Genomic DNA, 19,428 nt, shown 5'->3' with positions numbered 1-19,428 from the left:
TTCCCCCTTGTCCTATCACTCCATGCCCTTGTCCAAAGTCCCTCTCCAGCTCTCTTGTAGCCCCTTTTGGTACTGGAAAGTTGCTATAATGTCTCCCCAGAGAGAGGGAGATATATCAGAATATATCAGAAGGGTCCTGCTGTTAATCAGCCATTCAAGTAGGAAGTTTTGGTAAAAGAAAAATATGCTATTAGAAATCCTGCATCCTACACTACATATGAAATACACTGAAACTATGAAACAGATAGGAGAAAGCAAACCATTTAACTTTAGGCTATAATTCGGAAGTTATGTAGAAACGGTTAAGGGAACAACAATATTTAACTTCTTAGCTTATTCTGCTTTAACCATTCACTGCACTCTGTTACACATCCATGATGGCTCCTCTCAATGAACAAGGACCTCAAGACTGTTGACCAGTTCACAAAAAATTTTACTAGAAAATGCTTTTTACTAAGAAATTACTGTTTTCACAAAAGGCTTCAAAAAAGCATTTTTTTCAAGTCAGTTTCTGAAGACAAGCACCACAGACATCACACAGTTAGCCAACTCCTTCCCTGAATAAACATTTTTTAAAAATAACAAATCAGGAATACTACTGCCAGAAAAGGTAATATTTCCATGTGGTTAGTTTGTCTGAACAGACTTTTTTTTTTTTTTCACCAGCTCAAAAGAATTTGAGAAATTTGTGAGTGACCACCAGTTCTCATTTTTAAGTTTAATTTGGTAATGAAACATGAACTAAATTGACTTTTAAGATTTTTTTTTAGTTAAAATAAATGCATAAGAGTAGTTTGCAAACAGATGCAGGGAATCTCACAACACTGTCTTATTGATTGCTAACATCAAGCTTAGAAATTAAGTTTCATAGAGACTTGAAGTCAAACCTGACATGAATTTTTATTTCCCACTGTATGCCCATACAGCATCTAAAAGTGTTCTGCAACCTAGAGTTTGAACATGTCATTTTACACATATGTAATTAGGGCCAGCATCCTTGTGTCTATAACCACATCATCCTGAAAATTTAGGAACTAAGAAGAGCTGGAACCATTTATCTTTGGGTGCAAGATTGTCTTGGAAAACCAGGTGCCATCTTCTGCCACTCCAGCTCTGCAAAAGGCTCCAAGGAAATTAGTAGAATCTCTCAGAGCACTCTCATTCTCTCTACACACTAATCCAGTCTGCACTACAGAACATGGAACAGCTGAAAGTGGTCATTGTAAAATTATTGAAAGAAATGCTTAACACTGATTAAAAGACACTACAAAATGTCAGAAAAACACTCCTAAAGTCAACGGCTTCTCACTCACCACTTTCAGAAACAACAGACTGCTTGTCTCACAGGATCACCTTACATTTTATGTTCAGGCAATGCAGGTGGACTCTATTCACCAGACAAGCAGTTGCCTGGCTGTTTCCTAGGCTGGAAATTCAGGCTGCACAACACCATTTACTAAGAGGAAGTCAGGAAGTTACACAGTAAGCTGCCAAAGGAGTACATACACATAGGGCCAACTCCAAGATGAAGAAATGTCACATGCAACAGGAAGCTACTGCAAAGCACACCATCACTCTGTCCTTACTGCCCTGTGGAAACCAGAGCCTGGTGCAACACACTTAGAACACCAAGAACTTTCTTTAGTCTTTTACAAAGAACATAGAGACAATGTTCAACTCCCACCATAATTACAGAACTGAGAAACGGAAGGACAATTTGATCCTCCTGCTATACCTTTCCAGTTAACACAGCCAAAGTCTTCACAGCACCAGCTATCATAAGGAGGATGAGGGGATTTTGAAGCTTGTTTTGGCCAACACTCCCCAAAATATCAACTATCTCTTGCCATATTTCCAGGAAAGATCTCTTTGGCTTTCTTCTAAAGCATTATTTTAATTGAAATTCCAACAAGAGAAAAATCACAGGGAGCTCTGCTTCATCCTCAATAATCCTGTCATAAGAAAAGGGAGTCAGTTTATAAACAATCAACTTACAAGCACATTCTTCCTGTAACCTCAGCAATAAAAATAGTATATTCTGATGCACTGTTTAAATAACTATACTTATTTTAGAAAGCTTAAGATGTTCAACTACAGTCTTCAAAAATTCATAGAACCAATTTACAGCTAAGTGAATGCATCCAGACTGAGATATGGTATATGCCATGAGAACATTCTTTATACATAGCAACTCTCAACTTGTGAGCTATGATTAAGAATCAGTGTCCATCCCCAACTTGAATAGTGAATTATCCCAGCTCTGCTACAAACTAGCAGACAGTGCCAAGTTCTGCTTCTGGGAAAATAGACTTCACCTCTGTCTGGATAGTAATGTTCTTTTAGGATCTACTGAGTCAATCCACCTGCCTGCTGTTGTCCCCTTACCTAATGCACTCATAACTCAGCAGCAGATATTGGGAACTCTCCTAAAACAGTTTCCAGAGGAACTTTCCCTTCTCCCCAGTGTAATTGTTGAAACCACCCGTTTCCTATGGCTTTAACCTGTATTGCTATACTCTAAAGCAACCTATTTTGGGGAAAGATGCTAAAGCTTAAAACAAACTATTCTAAAAGCCACATTAGCTTGACACCTCTGCCCTACTGTTGATCAAAAGCATCCCTAAAACTAGGTTATTGCATGCAGCTATGTGATCACTTTCCTGACAAATATTCCCAAGGAATTAAAGAAAACATGGTAACAAGTAGCACAGGTTATATTCAAGAAAAACTGTGCCCTTTACACCTAAATTAGAAATTATTTTTTATTCAGTTATGAGAAGAAAAGGCCTCAAAATGTCATAATTTTAAAAGATTTTTTTTTGTTCGGAAACAGCAGTTCCAAGCCAGTTATCCCATCTTTGCCTAGTTTAGCTCTGCTGTTAACTCCTTTGTAGACACTGTGATCAGCACTAAAGTTCCATGCATGGAGGCTCATATTAACTAATAAAGAGAGTGAGCCTTCAGAAAACAATTTTAACATGTACCTTAAGCTATGCCTAGGCTGCTTATCTTATCCTTAGTGCCAACTCACTGCAGGGAATGAAAAAAAGGGCTGCAGGACAAGCAAGCAAAGGAATAACATTAGTATATTAGAGAAATTCATAATTTCTTTAGAGAATTTTGACCATATAAAATGGTCTTGCTTTCACATGTTTGATGAACTTTCACCAGATTCTGCAGTTTTAGTAGTAATACTTCATACAAAATAAATCCCTAATACAGTCATCACATTATACAAATGTTTGCATGGAAGCAGAACTCAACCTGTGGTATGGATGCACTCAGTTACAGCTCAGGAAGGATACAGTCAGTTCTGCACTAGGTTTCAGACGTATGCTCTAGAGGAACACAGGACATCACGAAGGAGTCTAAACTCAATGCTTCCCTTCAACTAGCTTTTTTTCAGTTTTAAAAACATAGCAGTTACAACATTCCAAGCCAACATTATCCCAAACCTGCCCCAACTAAACTCTTATTAGTTATACATTATCAGGCATTTTACAGAAGCAAGTGCATTTAGCAAGTCTATTTAAAAGAAGCAAGAAGGAGGCATGAAGCATATCTATACTCTTTTAATGACAGAAAAGCCACACAGCTGATCACACCAAAATACTGAAATGATGAAACTAGTTATTTGTTTCCCTGCTTTGGATTCCAATACTCTGTACTGTCATCATTGAAAGAACTTTTAAAATAATGAAGATAAACTATGAATATGCCATTTGACTATTCACTATGTGGCATGGTTTGGTTTGTTAAAGGCTTGGATTTTAGCTCCCACTAATTACAAAGTATTTATGGACAGGGCTTTGAGCAACCTTGCTTAGTTAGTGGAAGGTATCCCTGCCCATGGCAGGGAGGTTCAAACTAGGTGATCTTTAAGGTCCCTTCCAACTCAAACCATTCTGTGATTCTATTTCAACAGAGCAATCCATGATAATAAGGAAGAAACTGCTCCATTAGAAGACTCATATAAATGGTGAACTCACATGCCAACATTTAGTTTCAAGATACTCAGGGATTATGTGATTAAAATCCCACTGGCTTGCTGGGAGGATTCAGCAAGATAACTACAAATTACTTAGAGGGCTAGTGTCAAAAGGACCTCTGTACTTATTTAGCCTCTGCTCTAGATTACTGACCCACTTATGAAGAGCTAAGCATCCCTGCTGTGCAATGCCAACACCCACTCCATCTGTTTGCTTCTGCTTTCTCAGAACCTCTATTAGTCTGCATAAGAAGTTCTGTTAATTACAACATGAGCAGCTTTTGCATAGCACACACAGTAACAGCCTCACTCAGTATGTAGTCATCTTGACAAACAGCATAGCAATCCTAATTCAAAAGGATTATCAATGACATACAGTAATATATAATATGCAGATTTCTGAAGAGGCAATTTAATACAACCTTTGTCCAATCTGCTTTCAGTTTTGAGAAAAGCTTGTAGGTGTTTAGTTGCTTTAGGTTTCAATGATGAAAAAGTATAATAAAGTACTGTATCAAACTCTCTGGAAATCTCCAAGGGGACCAGAAATTTGTGAAACCACAAATGAAACTTCGAGGAAATAATGCAACAGTGGGAAAGAGAAACATCCCACATTTGTCAATATCTACACTGAGTATTAGTAAGTAAATATAAAGGAAGTTTAAAAAACCCACACAAAACCAAACACAAAAACCTTCCCCAAGCAAAACAAGGTTTGAAAAGTTAGCCCAGCTGCCACATCAGAACTACATCACAGCATCTTGGAACCTCAAACTTTCTGTTGACTAGGAAGGAAAAAAGTTCCAAATTCAGCATTTTATTATTTATCCCGGCTGATCTGCAGATTGTTAAGACATTCATTAAATAGATCTCAATCAGCAGTGTCGTTAACTTACTAAATCCAAGAACAAGAATCCTCAGAAGTCATTATAGTACTGAGTTGACATTTGTTATTTCCTGGGAACCCAGACTCCTGCTATCAAAGTGAAATAATATCAACAATCCAAAACCTAAATATGAAACTCAAGAATTCTGGCAACCCTGAAATAATCTCACCCCTTAATACCAAAGCCATTTCTTAGTTTAAAATTAAACCTTGTACAATTGCCAATATCACTTCAAGAGCTCTCTAGCTACTAGCTTACTCCTAAGGTAGTTAAGAAAAGTAAAACCTAGGTCCAGTACTTTTAACAGCTTACTGTAGGACAGAGGAGAACAGTATATCACAGCCCAGCAAGAACTACTGGTCACAACATGGAGGCTATGCCGAGTACCATAGAGCTTTGTATTCAGTTTTAAAGAATTATTTAGTATGTCACACAAAAGATCATGCAAGGAGAAGGACATACCCAATGTAGACTAGGAAAACAATGATATATTAGCATACTGTTTAAATCCTCTAGAAAAATTAGACAACTGTTCTTTTGAAATATGAATATTTACTGCCCCAGTACCCTTGCAGGAGAGCTCTAGAAGATAGATACACATTTTATATCAAGTGAATCTCTATATGGGATATTTAGCTTCTGTCATATGAAACACTTCGCAATTAAAGCATTTTGCCTTTATCATGGTAAAGACTTGCTAAATACATAGTCATCTTATGTCAAGTCAAGAAATACATACCCCTACAGGTTCCAATCTTAGTCTACTGATATACACCAAGACAAGAAAGAGCTAATATTTTATTTCCGATTGTTTTCCAGCCAGCAAAAGGAAGAAAGCAGAAGGGAAACCCAGAGAATTTTGGAACTGCTCTAGGGAAGAAAATACAAGCAGAGGGCAACATTAGAAACAAAAGGTGGATAGAAAAGAGAAAACACAATTAAAGTAGTCATTTATTCAGAGCATACTCATGATTTTCCCAAACAGCTGTGTCAAATCTAAAAGAACACTAGAACCATTATAAGAGCTATAATACATTTGATATATGGAAATCATTAGTGACACCAGTCAAACCTAGTTTGTGCTATGATTAATACAAAGTTTAAAAGTAGTTGGGATGAACGTTTTAATACAGAAATTAGGGTCATAAACCAGATGCAGTTTCTCTCCCCTAGAAATTATTTTAAGTGTCAAGGCACTAAATGCCCAAAATATTCCCGTGTCACCAGATCTTCTTTTTCATAGAAAAACACACCTGTGAAGTGATTCGATACTTGTGTTGCACACAATGAGCTTGCACAGGCACCTTAGTGGTATTTTTGTACAACATGAATGGAAAACAGACCACATTATACTTACAAACATAACCCTTGCCCCTTGCACAGCAGTTGCGATGAATTAAGTTGAGAAAGACAAAGTGGTAGAATGCAAGTTATTTACCTAAATGTATATACATATCAAGAGTGGAAGAACAGTTCTAGAAATATTTCAAGTTATTCAATAAAAAAGCATTTACATTAACCAATAACAAAGAATTAACATGGTCTTCAGACAGTGTGCCTCCAAAGACAAAACTTCAAAAGGGAGAATGGATACAGCTTGTACAATTTAACTGAAACTACGAGACACAACAGAAAATAAATAGATGACTGAAGTGTTGACCAAGGAAAAACTAGTCTTATTTTTAAAATGAAAGTTCAAGTATGCTCCTCTGATTATAGACAGGGTTATTAAATAAAACCATAAGGCAGTGCTACAAACTAAGAACTGTGCTAGGTACCACCAGAACACACAGAATCTGAATCTAAGTAGCAATGAAAATTGAAACAAAGATATTATTAGAAATTGTAACTTTACAAAGCATGCAATTCAGTTATGAGCAAGCACTATATAAAACCAATATAGGTTTTAAAGAATTTGTAAAGAATCAAAGCATGCAACGGATTTTTTAGTCATTTGTTCAGCTAGCCTAAACATCCATTTACTTATTTCCTAAGTGGTTGTAACAATTTTAAATACAACAGCACTTACCTTGGAATTGTCACACATTTTGTACTGCAATTCTGAGTGGTAATTGCCTTCTCAAGCTCATCCAGCTGTCCTGTTTTCTTTAGCTTCTTGACCAAGCTTTTCACTGCTTTTTCACACCACTTTTCATCCTGACCATTCTGCTCACTACCAGCAGCCCCTCCAGAGCCACCAGCAGATTTTTTCCACCCCAGAAGTCTCTTCACAACTGGTGGAGTGAATGGCAATATGGATGACATGGCTTTCACCAGACAGAACACTCAGCAAGCTATAAATTAAAGAGATTCCCGTCTGATCCCTAAAAACACAAACCAAAACAGACACATTAGCACTGAAGTTTCACATGAAACAAATACCTTGCTTTGAACTTTTTATTACCAAATGCCATAGGACCCTGCATCCTAGAATAAGTCAGATAAGTCTGCATAAAGGTTAGGTACTTCACCAATAAAATTTAAACGCAAGTTTGCTGCAGACTCTTCAGCAGTTAGCACAGACTAAGGTTACTGTTGGATTAGACATTTAATTTTTCCTCAAGTCTTTCCTGGCTAAATCCAGAAAAAAAAAACAAGTTAACTTTAGTCTAGCTTTGCACCTAGGCTGGCTGGATCTATTAATTTATTAAAATTTTCCGCAAGTGATATGCACATTCTGCCCATCTCCAAATTAATTTAGCAAGCAAAATTGTGTTTGAAATGTCATTTAGTCATGACAGCTTGACAGAAGTCTTCCAACAGCCAGCCATTTCACAAGCCTTTTGTCCTTGTTTGTCATGCTTTAAATAACTACCAATTTTTGGTATACTGGGGACACCAATTTGAAATTCACCTATAAATCTGGTAATAAGCTTATTCCCATCTTTCAATCTAGAGTTCAATGGCTTACAGATAATTAATCTTCTCAACTGGCAGTGCTCAAAATCATCAAGTCTTTCAAAATTTATTAAAGGATAGTTAAAATCTTAGTTTGCAGATACATGGGTAGTAGACCTGCCCGTTTTCAATTTTGATAGCCTTTCAGTATCAACTACCTGATCAGGATGTTTATATGAAATGAAATATTAGAGGATATGCTGAAAGTTGGGCTATGTTTAACATTCACTACAACTTGCACTTCAAATAATTTAAAAGAAAAATTATAGCCATTTAGAAAAAAAAAAAAAATCTTGGTTTTGGAGCTTCTATTAGACTAGTTTTATGTATTAAAATATAAGCCCCAAACCAACCACATTATTTCAGGCAGACAGCTGTTAGAAATTGCTGAAGTACATAATGGTCTTATGGATAGAAGTATGGCATTGAAGTCAAGAACAATCTTATTTCCAGGCAACAAACTCCAGAAAGTTCCCTTATTTCCAAGCTGTATAAATTAGTTCAGTCAGCTGAAAAAAAACTTGTTTTAGCTAAAACTTAACACTAGATTCAGTCTACTCAATTTGAGCTCTCAAGGCAGCTTACATGTCTCTACATCTTGTACAGGTACATTCCTCACTTCTATCCAGAATACACCAACTTAATCTTACTGAAGTTTCCCATCTGCAAAACAGCATGGTTGATTTGGGATACTTCAGGCTACAGTATTTATGGCTAATTTATGCCTTGTCATGTCTTTGCAGTTTCACTGAGAACCAAGTCAACAGACACTATATAATATTCTACAATAAATCATAACTTTTCAACTTCTGCAAAACAGAACATTTAGTAGGCATGACATTTCAGTTTCAACTACATTATACCTCCATAAACCAGCTTCTGAGAGCACCTCAAAACACAGGTGAAGCAAGAAATGTAGTTTTCTCAGATCTGGGAGACAGAGGTTCCAATTAACAGGGTCTCAAGATTTACACTGGGAACTTTATGCAAGTCATTCAAAATAATCTATCCTAAATAAGTGAATCATAGAAATTTTCAAATTAAACACTGACTAGGACACTCAGGGTACAGTTTCATAGGGAGGCAATCCAACCCAACAGCTTCCTGCCACAGGAAGCACAGGTCTCCTTTTCTTCCCTGTGGCACCACCACCACTACCACCTCTGCATCTGTGCTAATACTTATCCACAAAGACTCAGCTAGATAACCAAGTAAAAACTGATCCATTTAGGGGTGGCTTTTGTTTTATTTTTTGCTGAGTTATTTTTCTTTCAGGTTAACAAGATGCAGCAGCTCACACAGAGTACTGTGAGTACTCCAGCTAATGTCAGGGGAGTTACAGGAGTATGTATGGAGGACTCCAGTCCCAGCCTTCAGCAGCCATTGTAGCATTGACTGCTGAAAATGCAAATCTGGGCACGTACTTTTAAATTAGATCATTTATTTTGGTGGCAAAGCCAAATAGTCAGTCTTACACTCCCTCTTTTTCACATGTTCTGAACTGTTCACAAGCCTCAAAGTGAAACATGTTAGTCCCCTAATGCAGTACACAGAGTAACTCCAGAGATGAAACAGGAGGCTTGCATGGCCTCTGTCTTAACAAACTCTCACACTAGGTTTCTGAAACAGGGAATAGCAGTCACTCTGAGTGTTATAAAAAGACTTCAATATTTGAGCAAGGCCAACATTAGATGCTTCAGAGGCATATGCAAGAAATTGAAAAAGACCAAATCAAAGAAGATAACCTCTTTTGCCATTTTAAATACTAGCAATTAATGATGTAATACTTGAACATTAAATTCAGTGTTGAAAGGTGTGGGCAACCAAGTACCACTATCACTGTTTATCCACACACCATTTCTTCTCCCCATCTACGGAGCTCACTGAGATATACGTATTTCCTGTTTAGCTTCAAATTTTTTACCTTTCATTGCCCCAGAATACTCCTTTGATTGTCAGTCTTATAAAACACACACTTCAGTACAGTCTCATTTACTACCAAGGTAAATTGCCTATTCTTCCAGGCCCTCTAAACATTCTCAATGCTTTTATCCAATTTTTCAGCTTTACAATACTCCTTGTGATGAGGTGTCCAATTTTGCAATATTCTCTCCCTTAAGACTGATCTATGTATCATTTTCTGTATTCCCTGGTATTCTTTTTTTTTTTAACAAGATTTGCCTTTCTGCTTCAAATGCACATTTGAATAATTTAAGCCTTGCAGCAGGAAAGATTTCAGAAGTCCCATACATTTCAGTTTTTCTGTATATTTGAACTCTCACACTATTTTGACATACTCAGAGGGAAAAAAAATATAAATCATTCTTTTCCCACTTCCAAAAGACTGTAAGCTCAGACCTAACTAATTGGAAATTTCCAGATATGATACTTAGTTTTAACCAGTTCCCTTATAGATGTGTACTCACCCAGCTTCTCTAGAAGCTCTGTGTTTGATCTGCTACCCCAGTGAAAAGTAGCTTTAAAAAAATATAAACCACAAAGGGATACACTTAAAGAGCCCTTTATTACAATGACTATTACAGCTTAGCATCTATTTTTAAAAAAAAAAAAGACACAAAAAAACCCACAACATACACCACAGCTGCAGACTAAGTCTGGGAGGTTTAAACCAGCTTCTTCTTTCTAGCTATTGTTTTGCCATGTCAGGGATTTGCCAGGAGTATCAAAAAGAATTTCACTAAGTTATTCCAGTAGTGGCCCTGTATCTTTCAAAGGGTAAGCAGAGAAAATATGACACAAGTAGGACAGGACTTCATTCATCTTAATACTTCAGCCAATTGTGATGACTACTCACAGGAGAGCAGCACTCTGCTCCAAGCCTAGAAGAGACAGTGCAAAGTACAAGGCATGGTTAGGTTGAATTATGAGCAATTTAGATAAATGCAAATTATGCAAGGAAAAAGTAGTAATAAAGAAATTAATAAAAAATACCCTACTCTGCCAGGAATGGTACATCCAGCCTAGCACTCCATTTCCAAAGGTGGCAAAAGGACATGCTACTCAAGGAAAGCACAAGAACCTGGCTCTTTTCTGAGCCTGTTCTCATAATTCTTCAGCATCTTAAACTGTTACAGCAGTAAATTAAAGGCTACATGCCTACCCATTCCCTTTAGTAGACATTTATGGACCTCCTACCCAAAAATTCATCTAACCACTTTTTGAACCTGTCTCCACCACATTGTGGCAGACTGCACCAGAATTTAACGGCTCACTGTTTAAAGAACTACTTTTAGCTATTTTCTTTATCATCTTAGTTTCAAAAAGTGCCTCTTGGTCTACTGTTGCAAAATGTGGAATATGTAAAATTTTCTTAAGAAGGGATGTTCTTTGATCTTTATATACTATTAAGCCTAATCAACAAGAAGGGAGATTTAATCCATGAAACAGAGAGCAGCTAACAAGCTCTAAGTGATGTCCAGGTGTTACAAAGACAAACTACTTCTTGGTAGAATTGCCTTGTTAAGGTTTAGAGCGCCACATATTTCAATGATCTCAGACTTAGGGGGAGGCTAACAAAGCTTGGCAAGAAAGATGCACCACTGATAGTGGACACAAAGAATGCAGAATTTACAGGCCACAAGGACGTTTGGCAGACCTCCCAAGATAGAGAAACTAACAAAGCAAATTCAGCAACTGTGCTGAATCAGCTCCAACTGGGTAAAAGGTAATTCTGGCAGGGGGGGATCACAACCACAGACTCACAAACCACTGACTCAAGAGAAAGACTGAGCATGCAAAATAATTAGCATTAGAAGCAAGGGAATCATTAACCAATAGAAGATAGAATATTAATTAATAAGAGAACTATGTAACTTGCAGCCAATGAACACTAATTCCTTTGTTTGCTAAAATGTATACATAGTAAAAAGTTTTAATAGTTGGTCAGCTTGATTTGTGGAATACCACTGAGCACCCAGGCTTGTGCAACTCTGAAATAAATAATCAATGTCTCCCTCGAGTGTGTAATTATTGGCTTGTTGTATGCCAGGTAATGAATCTGATTTTTGAGGACAACACTACCACCGCAAGCTTTGCTGAAGACCTGTTTGTATTCATCTTTCCTGCAAGCTTCATGATTCTGTACATTTGAATCACATCCCTCCCTCAAATGGAGGGCTATCATCAGCCTTTTGTCACAAAGAAAGTATCTGAACACAGCTCATACAGTTTGGGATGCTCCTCTGGAGAGATGCCAAGCCTGAAAGCTTTACTACTTCAATTAAATTACAAATACTCAAAGACATTGCCTAAGGACTGACCTAAAGACCACAGAAAAATTGTATCAGTCTATGGTTATCTTCTCACTTATCGTTTTGGTCATATTATCCTAAAGCTCTCAACATTATAATTTAAATAAAAAGTACAAAGACAGAAATCTACACTTCATGAGGAACTGGACATAGAAGGCAGAGTGCATATGTGATGCTGAATATCTGGCAGAAGCACAAATAAAAATGAGGAGCCCTACACCTGTGTTGGGTTCTAAATATCTACCCAGTCTCAGACACTATGTTTATGGTAACAGGTTTAGGAGTCACTGTTGCAGCTTATTTTTGACCAGTAAATCCCATTTCAATTACTCAACTAACTTTTCCCTTCAAATTGATACAGTAATACAGGTTTTGATCTTTGTTCCTAAAGAATCATCCTCTTATACACTGCCACTGTTGATACGAGCCTCTTGCTAAACACATTCCTCTAGTTCTTTTGCCTTATACATTTTCTTCATTCACAAAAAAAATATAAAATGCTTTTTCCCCAAACACACCCAGAAAACAATCTTTGCCAACAATGCAAGAAACATTTCCATGTTGCTAAATTGGCTTCAAATTAAATACATGCTAAATACGTAATACCCCCTCTTCCTTGCCATACGTTTTTTGTCATTTCCTTGTAGTCTACCACCAACCATCTCAAAAAAAAAAATGAGTACACATTTACAGCCTTTGCTTCTAAGGATTTTAAGTGTGCTTCACAATCACTTATTCTTTTTACTGCCTCTTTCTTTGCTCACTCTCTTCTACTGAGGCCCAACACCACAGCCCAAATCTGATTTTTAATTCCCATGTACTATTTTCAATTTCCACTACAACACACCAACATACAGGGACTCTGAGTAACTGCAGAGAGATTTTTAAGATCCCTTCCTGAGCTCAACTATAGGTGAACTATTAGTATCAAGGCAGCAGTGCAATATATAGCAGAAAACTTCCACTATTTTATCCCTTTCCACATTCTTTGGATTGTGCTTTAAAACTGCAGCATTGAATACTCAAGGTGCACTCACTGTTGCCCAGAGAGGTACAAGAGTTTCTTTAGATTGATGGAACACAGGGAACACATGCTGTTATTCCCAATAGATTAATACTGGAAAAGCTACAAACTGCCTAGCTCTGGTGATATTTATTTAATCTCTACCCCCATAGTATCTCTGCTTCTTGATGCATACGTTTCTATAGTGTGTCAAACAGTATCATAGTTGGGCAGCTTCTAAAGTCACAGCTTGAGTCATGTCTGCTATTTATTTCATTCTGCTGTGGTCCTCTGGAACAAGTATTAAGCCCATTATCCCAGCAATAACTAAGCATAAAATACAAAGTAAACCTTAAAGACAGCATGCTATCAGACTAACATCTTCAAAAGAAATTTTCCTTTCCTGAGTAACTGGAACATACTATAAACATACTGGTGTTACCAAAAGTATCAAAGTGATTTCTGGCTAATTTATTCTAAAACCTTATGCAACATATTTCATATCAGTCTGCTTATTCATCTTAAACTTGAAAATAAAGAAATCTGATCTCTCTTAGTTTTACTAGAAGCATTCTGTCTTAGAGGAATTTCATTTGCAAGAGCTGTTCTGGAATAAAGAGTATGTAAATTAAGCTCCTAAGGAAAGAAGATCAAGGAAAATAATTTCCTCACAATTTTAATCCCATTTCTGAGATTTTTTTAAGGCATTTTTTTTTCATTACTCTTGGAATTTGGACAAAATTCTTTATCAATTTCACCAACTGCACAACGTTTCAGATCTTTCAAAAGACAAGGGTATATCCACCCTTTCCCTTCACATGTGCCCAAGTGATATTACTGGTTTCACAATAAAGTGACATTAATTGAAGCATAGTCTATTTAAGGCAGAATCAAGACCTTAGGTTAAACAATAGTGGGAGTTGAAGTTTTAAAAGGCATAGTTTATGCAGTACTTGCACGTCTCCTATATTAAGTCAGTCATTAAGACTCAGAAAAACAATAAAACAAGTATTTAATCTTGCATTGAACAGAAGAAAAAACAAAACTAATTTATTGTCTGCTTCTCGATCCTTCAGGCTGTGTTATTCCATCCAAGGAGACAGTTTATTCTCTGTGGAATCTGAGAAATTTCTCTGTGTTAATGATCTCAACTTGCAGGAAACCTGAATTTTGCATGAACTTCAAACTAAAATCAAAGCCAGTTTTTTCCCTTTCAGATAGAATACACTCTAGTTAAATTACATAGTGTAACAGACAAGAGAAGACATTTCACTTCTATTGCAGCCACAATCCCTCCAAAGACTGCCTTTTGCAATTCCATAAGGGCTAATTCTTTCTCTACAAATGAATATTAGACACCTGGTTTTGTCATACTGGAGAAGCTCAAGCCTACTGCCACATACATACTTTTCTGAAAAACAACCACACAAGAAAATGAGATGGTGCTCATCTTCTCATATTTCAGTCATAGTAGGACAGATTTGAGTATTCCCTTACTAGGTTTTGGGTGTCAGGGTTTTAGGGTTTTTTGCTTTGGAGGAAGGGGAATGCAGCCCTACTGAGCAATGCCCTCAAATCTAACTCCCAGTTCAGCTTTTCAGCCAATTAGCCCAGCAGTGGGGAGTGGCTCTGAAGAGCTCCCTCCCAACAGGCTCCGTCTGGCCAGCTCACAGCCCTAGGTTCCAAAGAGTAAAAAGCCATGGTCCTGATTGAGCTTTGACATGAGTCAATGAGGCAGGCTGCTTGTGATCTGGGGGGACAGGAGCAAGGAAAATTCTTGCTCTGGGTCAGCTTTAGAATGAGAATTTCAAACATGCCTACAGAGACTCAACATACTCAATTTTTAAGTATACTATGCTCTAGTATTGCAATGCATCTTGAAACTGTATAACTGTAGTACCTTTAGCTCACTGAAAACAGAATTACCCACCTACTTTGAAAGTAGATTTTTTTCCTCTCACTCTCTTCATGAAGTTTGTTTATTAATCAAATGATAAAACTCATATTTCTCATACACAGAACTAAAATAAGCACAATCATGACCTTATGAAAGCTTCAGAAGTTGGCTTTTTTTTAATTACTAAGGACTACTGCAAATGACATCCAAATGTAGTAACGAAAAGCTATATTGCTATTAGAAAATTGCACTCTATGTAACACATTCATTCATAGTATACTAAAATTGCATGCAACTGGAGACACAAGAAAGATGTTCATTTTACTAACCTTTGATGAAATTACTAATAGGACTGAGGTATTTTAGCAACTCCCCTAGAATTACAAATGAGGAAAATTACAACTGTGGTCAGCCAATTCACCTGTTTCTGCAAAGCAGCAAACTTCTTCCACTTAGTGTTATGAACAGCCTAGCAGTATTGCTCTTTAAAACTAGAAGGCCATAATAGCCCCACAAAAGCACCAAAGAAGCACTCCAAACCACAGCAGTTTAAGCCCCTACCTCATTAATTTTTACTAAAATTTTTCATATGTAACAAAGTGTCAACTTCATTATTTTAGAAAATAAATACTCCTGGGCTAAATTTGACAGGAATAGTCACAGAACTGATTATCAGGTACCTAGGTATCTGTTTCAGTTTTTATCTGTATAGCTTAGCAGCTTCTCCACTTCACTAAACCCCAAACAATTGAATTTAACAGTTAGTTAATGCAAGATCACTTTCAATACAGGCCAAACATAAACATTTCTCAAACAATCCCCCTTGTTAAGCAGAGTTCACTTTGCATCAGCTCATATTGCTCCAGTGTAATTAAATTTAGCTTGAGTTCCAGACTAAACTGATAGGACACCCAGGAACTGCCCTCTCAGTCTCTTCTTGGTGTTACTTGACCACTTATGGCTGTCGCCCATCATAATAATAAAGTCATATGGAATGAAGCCTTACTGTTTGTAACAGTTTCTCTATTGAAAGTGGAGAGGAACGTTTAGGAAGGTTTTCTGCAGTAGCCCAGAGTACTGAACACAGGGCTGTCTGTATTCTCCATTCTATTACAAAAAAAAACTAATCCCATCGCATGACCTGCAGTAATTCAGTTTAACAAATCAACAATTACAAATATTTTAGCAAAGTAAGCTTAGGTATTGTTTGCCTCAGCACACTTCACAATCAGTTAATGGCTTTATGATAAAAGTAATTAAATCCAATCTGAAAAGCAGAATTTACAGCTCACTAAGCAAGTCAGGCCCATAAATGTGCTTTCAATTACAGGGCATTTATATGCACAATCATTAAGGCAGCATTGAATACATTTGAAAGCTCAAAAACACTTTTGATAATAATTAAAACTTTTGTGCGCTGTTCTTTATACAAACAAAACTTAGGAATTCATTTCAGTCTCAAGCAGAGATCAGTCATTATCCAGGCCTGTTCTCACAGTACTTTTGTGGGAAAAGGATTACAGAGGTGGAAAGAAGTTTTTTAAAGTTCTCTTTAGTAGCAGAGAATTTTTTGGAGCTCAAATAAACTCAATTATATCAACTGATGCTCAACACTTCTGAAAGATCAAGTAGAACAGGAAAACAGAGGACCCAAAAGGGGCTTTCATTTGGAGATTCACTGTAATTATTTGATATTGTTCTGGGTGGAATAAAAGAAGAGATCGATTAAGAGACCAATGATTTTAACCTCATTTTTCCAATTGTGGTGCTCTTTTTATTCATCAAGCAGAACCTCAGGAAAGTTGACAAATTCTTCTCCAAGATTATACTACACAAACCCAGCTTCTTCCATAAAGAAAACTGGATCTTCAAACACTCTCATTCCTTTTGGTGACTGTCAGTGTAGTCTGAGTCTGACCCACACAACGGAAGAACAACTAGCAGGTTACTCTATTAAAATCACAATATGGTCTTAAGTATGTGTTTAGACTTATCTTTCATTATGATAGTGTTAAGCAAACAGGGGAAGGGACTTCACAAACCTCCTGTTTACTTCTCATTCTCCTCTAATTCACTAGTTTGTAAGCATTAAAGTTTTAAAGCTATACCTCAGAACAAACACACAGTCAATCTACTCACACAATGCAAGCTCCAACACTGCAGTGAAGCATAGGAAAGAAGAACAATGTTGCTGTATAGACTAAGGGAAGCCTTTCACTTTAACAAGAGGGGGTTTTGTTGGTTTGTTTTGTTTTTTTTTTTTTTCCAGTTTGGAGAACAGAGCAAAAACTAATCAGTCTCCCACTAGAGAGTCCAGTCTCCACAGAAATAATGTCACAAATCAATCCGAAAGTACAGCTCTCCAGGCTAAGAAGAACACTTAAGACAAACCTGCTGTTATGTGCAGTTTCCTAATAAGCTATTATTATAAAGTTTTTGTTACATATGGAATCTGACTCATTTATAACCATGAACTGTGATAACATGAGCCCTACACAGGTTGCAGCATTTACTAGCGCTATTTTCAGAAATAGTTTGATGGTAAACCCAGTAAGCAAAACTTTTTCTTAATGCTATCCACTTGTTTGTAAAGGATTTGAAAAGAGCACAACACCCCCGTTGGGGTTTTTTTAGTCAAAAACTGTGACAGGCAAACAAAAATACATGGGACTAGGCTGCAGTATGAATTCCAGCTGTTCAATTCAACAGCTCCCCAAGACTATCACAAGAGTTCTTCATTCACCCACTTTTTAGCCTTCTTTTATTTCCCCAGAATGAAGACTAAAAGACTATTGTCACACTTTTTCTCTTCCCCTCCAGCCCCTACAAAAAAATTACAAATAGAAACTCCACAAAATTACAAAAAGGAACTCTGCAGTAACACCAACTACTTGCATTTATCAGAACACAACTTTTTCCATGTGCTTATCTAGGTAGATGACATACTTAACAGATGATGTTTGTTTACATCTTACAATGCATGTATAGCCACTGCATTAAAACTAATACCATGAAGAAAACCACGAATCAATTCGCATGTACATGTCTCATGTAGACTGTGTATATTTCACATCCACGGCTCTGGAATACACAAAAGAGCAGTGGCTGAAGTGAAACCTTGCAATCCTAAACACTTCTTTCCAACTTGCTTCTAGCTTTCTCCACCACCCCAGCACGAAGCCTTGCACACCTAACCTCTGTAAGAAAAAAAGTCCAGGCAAGAGAGGGAGGCAAAAAAAAAAAAAGAAGCATATATTCTTTTTCCCCCTTCCCCTCACCCCTCATACACACACCGAGGGCGCAGGCCAACCCTTCCCACCTTTCAACACCCCGCGTCGAGGGCTATTCCAGCGTGCGAAAAGCGGATGAGGTGACAGCGACACCTCCCGCCCCGGCCCTACTTCCTGGGAGCAGACCCTGTGAGCAGCCAGCAGGAGCCGCCCCCCCCCGCCGTCTCCCGCGGCAGTTTCCTTCCGCCAGGAGAGGCAGTCCGAGCTGCCGCCGCCACTGGGGCCCACCGCGCCTGTTTGCCGCCCTCAGCGCCAGCAGCGCCCCACCACAACAAAGAGTGAAGAAGTGCACGGGGAGAAATCCCCGTCTCCCGCCGGGACCAGGCCGGACCTAATCAGCCCATACATCGCCGACGGGGCACTCCTTTCCCACAGCGCTCGTCAAAACCACCCCAAAACCAACCTCCTCCTCAGCAAGCAATCCTGCCGCCCTGCTCCCTCAGCGTTGCTCTCCCCTGGGCGCCCGCCCTCCCCACACCCATTGGCTCCCGCTCAGACTCGCCCCCAGCAATGGGCGGGGAGGCGGCGCATTGGTTCGGCCATTCGTCACTTGAGAAAAAGTGGGCGAGGATTGGGCAAGGGTTGCCAAGGCCCGACCCCAGCCGCCGATTGGCGCATTTAGCCGCCAATCGAGTGCACGCGACCCGGAAAAAAAAAAAAAAAAAAATAAGGAAAGAGAAAAAAAAAGAAGCGAGGCGAAGAGAGATGGATCCGGCTGGGTGGGGCGGTGTGCTCCGCGCGGCGAGGGCGGGGCGGCGCTTATTGATCACTCCTCGTTCCACGCGCCCATTAAGGGTGGTTGATCAAGAAAGGACAATCAGAGCGGAAGTTTGAGCTACCCACAGGCGCGCGGGCGCACCGAGGATGAGCGCACGCGCGCCGCTGCCTTAGCATTCCGTGCCGGGCGCAGGTGGGAGCTGCAAAAAGCAATGCGCTGTTTCCCGACAGAAATTACCTCAGGAACCGCGGCGGACCCGGCACGGTGATGAAGCGATACGCGGAATAAATAAATAGACTCCATAACCTGGGGTAGTTATGAAGTGGGTATGTATGTCAGCGCCCGGCACAAGTGAGATAGCTCTCCAAAACTTGTGCGCCGAGCCTCAGTCTGACCCACACCTTTATTCTCAAAGATGTTCCATATGCAATACATCGCACAACTTTTTCATGCATATTCAACCCCTGGCCCCGCCT

At 38.5% G+C, this 19,428-nt stretch overlaps 1 protein-coding gene across 1 annotated transcript in view; it reads right to left on the bottom strand.

Moving 5' to 3' along the window:
* The window catches only part of LOC128782851 (mothers against decapentaplegic homolog 2-like), a 91,814-nt gene extending 73,137 nt beyond the window's left edge, over window positions 1-18,677 (bottom strand). The window contains exons 1-2 of the mRNA XM_053933343.1: window positions 18,638-18,677; window positions 6,905-7,199 (exon numbers count right to left, since the gene is read on the bottom strand). Of these exons, the coding sequence (XP_053789318.1) occupies window positions 6,905-7,140 (236 nt within the window). The 5' untranslated portion in view covers window positions 7,141-7,199; window positions 18,638-18,677. The remainder of the gene's footprint in view (window positions 1-6,904; window positions 7,200-18,637) is intronic.
* Between the last annotated feature and the right edge of the window lie 751 nt (window positions 18,678-19,428).

The sequence above is a fragment of the Vidua chalybeata genome, assembly GCF_026979565.1.
Source record: "Vidua chalybeata isolate OUT-0048 chromosome W unlocalized genomic scaffold, bVidCha1 merged haplotype SUPER_W_unloc_1, whole genome shotgun sequence".
NCBI classification, from domain to species: Eukaryota; Metazoa; Chordata; class Aves; order Passeriformes; family Viduidae; genus Vidua; species Vidua chalybeata.
Note: the sequence above shows the minus strand (reverse complement) of the source record. Positions and strands in the feature narration are given on the sequence as shown.